The sequence below is a fragment of the Microtus oregoni genome, unplaced genomic scaffold, assembly GCF_018167655.1.
Source record: "Microtus oregoni isolate MIOR12 unplaced genomic scaffold, Mior012 000005F_ref0000423, whole genome shotgun sequence".
Classification (NCBI taxonomy): domain Eukaryota; kingdom Metazoa; phylum Chordata; class Mammalia; order Rodentia; family Cricetidae; genus Microtus; species Microtus oregoni.
This window is the reverse complement of record NW_024543064.1, coordinates 62,457,341-62,460,458: the sequence shown is the minus strand read 5'-3', so window position 1 is coordinate 62,460,458 and position 3,118 is coordinate 62,457,341. Positions and strand designations below refer to the sequence as shown.

Sequence of the window (3,118 nt, the reverse complement as noted above, 5' to 3'; positions counted from 1 at the left end):
AGGAAGAAGCACTGCGCTTTACCGTCAAAGGTCAGGTGACTTCTTTGCATCATCTTGCAGAAAGAGTTACATGCCTTTCCCTGAAAGTTTGAAGTGGGACCTTGACAAGGTTCAGCAAGTAAAAAGACTTGGCCTGAGCCTCACGACATGAGTTCAATTCTCCCACCCCACATAGTTGGTGGGCAGGAACTGTTAGTGTGAGCTATCCTCTAATCTCCATGTGTTTGCTGGAGCCTAAGTGCACATAATAAACAAACACAGTTTGATGTGACTCCAGTGAAGGGATTTAAGAAGTGGGCCAGTATGAAGATCTAAGGTAGGCTAGTTATATTTTGGCTTATATAATATCTACTCTGGATTCTGCTATTCTTCCGCAAGGTCTCTTAGAACGACAATGCCAAAAAGCCCTAGCTAGAACTTCAATCAATGGGGTTCCCTGGGCCTAGTCATTTCCTGCTGGCTCCATTTGTCCTTCCTCCATGCTGCTTTCTCTGTAGGCTGTGGACCAGCCCCGTGACCCAGGCACAAACTCCATACACTCGGCTGGGCCCTGAGATCTCCCAAACAGAATGAGTGGCATCAGGTAAGAGTGCCCCAAATTCACCCCACTCCTCTGCCGGTTGTTGTTAGCTCCACGCACATGGACCAACCTGAACTCAGAGCCCCAGGTCCTTGTACTCACCATCACGGGTTCACAGGTGGGCGTGTGCACCTAACAGGGTGGGGTACCTTGAATGTCTTTGGCCACCATAAACTCATAGGGAATGAGACTACGAGGTGTGGCCTTGTTGGAGGAAGTGTGATCTTGTTGGAGGAGGCTGGCTGACACAAGCCTTTCTGGGGCACACCTTTAGCCTGGGGCACACCTTTAACCTGGGTCACACCTATTGGAAGTGTCACTGTAGGGCGGGCTTTGGGGTCTTTTCCTCAAACCTCATACCATGTCACAGCCAGTTGACTTTCTGTTGCCTGAAAGATGTAGGCTGCTCTGCTTTTTCTCCAGCACGATGCCTGCCTGCATGTGGCCTAGCTCCCCGGCTATAATGAACTGAACCTCTGAACTGTAAGTGAGCCACCACAATGAAATGTTTCCTACGTAAGAGTTTCCGTGGTCAACCTTTTCACCAAGATTGTGCTGAACGTGAAGAAGGAACCGCGTGTCTCTCCAAAGCCAAAGCAAAGACCTTGAAAACAAAGAAGGTAATGCTCAAAGGTGCCCGCAGCCTCAAAAGAAGAAGATCGGAGCATCACCCACCTTTGGCTGCCCATCTTCTGCGGGTCCAGACGCAGCCCAAATACCCTCAAAAGAGCACACCCAGGATAAGCTTGACCGCGACGCCGTCGTCAAATTTCACCAGACCCCTGAGTCTGAAGAAGACAGAAGACAACACACTTGCCCTGGCTGTGAACGTCAAGGCCGGCAAGCCTCAGATCAAATGGGCTATGAAGAAACTCTATGACAGTGATGTGGCCAAAGTCAACACCCTCATAAGGCCTGACAGAGAGAAGAAGGTGTATGTTCCGTTGGCTCCTGATTATGATGCTCCGGATGTTGCCAGCAAAATTGGGACCATCTAAACTGAGTCCAGCTGGCTAATTCTAAATATATACTTTTTCACCATTAAAAAACAAAAGTTGCCATGGTCATGGTGTTTCTTCACAGCAATAAAAATCCTAGCTAAGACAGAAGCATAATCCAGGATTCCCTGGGAACTCTCCAGTCACAAAAACAAGACAGCAGCAACAAAACCATCTCATTGTGATGCAAATGGTGATGGAAGGCCAGTCTGTACCCTCCTTACCCACTTTTACTGTCCTGGGTGATATTGGCCTCCCCGGACGCAGCAGAACCTAAGATAGGCGTTTGGTACAGAATCTTTCCTTCAGAGAGACAAAAGAAACCCAAGCTGGCTATGGGGAATGGTATGGGATACCCCTCCTTAAGGTTCCCTGCTTATTATTGTTATTACTGCTGCTGTTGTTAATGTTACTATTATTCCATTTATGGCCAGCTATCCTACCTTGCCTAGACCTTTCTTCATTGCTAATATCTCCTATACAAGCTTGCAGGATGACGCAGTCACCCAGACATTGCAGCAACAATAATTCCCTGTACTATTTTTTTATTTATTTAAATTTATTTATTTATTAAGGATTTCTGCCTCGTCCCCACAACCGCTTCCCATTTCCCTCCCCCTCCCCCGATCAAGTCCCCCTCCCTCATCTGCTCCAAGAGCAATCAGGGTTCCCTGACCTGTGGGAAGCCCAAGGACTGCCCACCTCCATCCAGGTCTCGTAAGGTGAGCATCCAAACTGCCTAGGCTCCCACAAAACCAGTACGTGCAGTAGGATAAAAAACCCACTGCAATTGTTCTTGAATTCTCAGTATTCCTCATTGTCCGCTATGTTCAGCTAGTCCGGATTTATCCCATGCTTTTTCAGACCTAGGCCAGCTGGCCTTGGTGAGATCCCAATAGAACATCCCCATTGTCTTAGTGTGTGGGTGCACCCCTCGTGGTCCTGAGTTCCTTGCTCGTGCTCCGTCTCCTTCTGCTCCTGATTTGGACCTTGAGATTTCTGTCCGGTGCTCCCATGTGGGTCTCTGTCTCTGTCTCCTTTCATCGCCTGATGAAGGCTAATATTTATGAGGATGCCTATGTGTTTGTCTTTGGATTCACCTTCTTATTTAGCTTCTCTAGGAACATGAATTATAAGCTCAATGTCCTTTATTTATGGCTGGAAACCAAATATGAGTGAGTACATCCCATGTTCCTCTTTTTGGGTCTGGCCTATTGCCGTCAGCTCAAAGAGTCCCTTTCCTTCACATAATTGATATGTTAATCTTATTTTCACTTGGTATGCCTCATTCCCCATGGTGACTCATGACTCTGTTTTAAAATGACCTTCTAGTTAGACCATTTTCTGATAGGAGAAATATTTGACTGATACCTATAGCCTCAGCTCTTGGGAGGCTTTGAGACTAGACAAGGCATCCCGCCAGTTGCGGGCCAGCCTGGAGTACCAGGAAAACCTGTTTCAAAAACTGGATCACACCAAAAACTCATGTATCAATTTTCTGAATTTCTTACTGCTTATCCCTGGCTTAGAGCAGCTTAAA

General features: G+C 47.1%; 1 protein-coding gene across 1 annotated transcript; it reads left to right on the top strand.

Annotated features, from left to right (window-relative positions):
• Positions 1-1,080: 1,080 nt before the first annotated feature.
• On the top strand, positions 1,081-1,578 carry LOC121447892 (60S ribosomal protein L23a-like). Its single transcript, XM_041651158.1, has one exon. It carries the CDS (start codon positions 1,081-1,083, stop codon positions 1,576-1,578), a length of 498 nt encoding a protein of 165 aa, XP_041507092.1.
• Positions 1,579-3,118: the final 1,540 nt, after the last annotated feature.

Bases quoted from the DNA above. Each gene is read 5' to 3' on its own strand.
- LOC121447892 (XM_041651158.1), top strand. From the start codon at position 1,081: ATGAAATGTTTCCTACGTAAGAGTTTCCGTGGTCAACCTTTTCACCAA.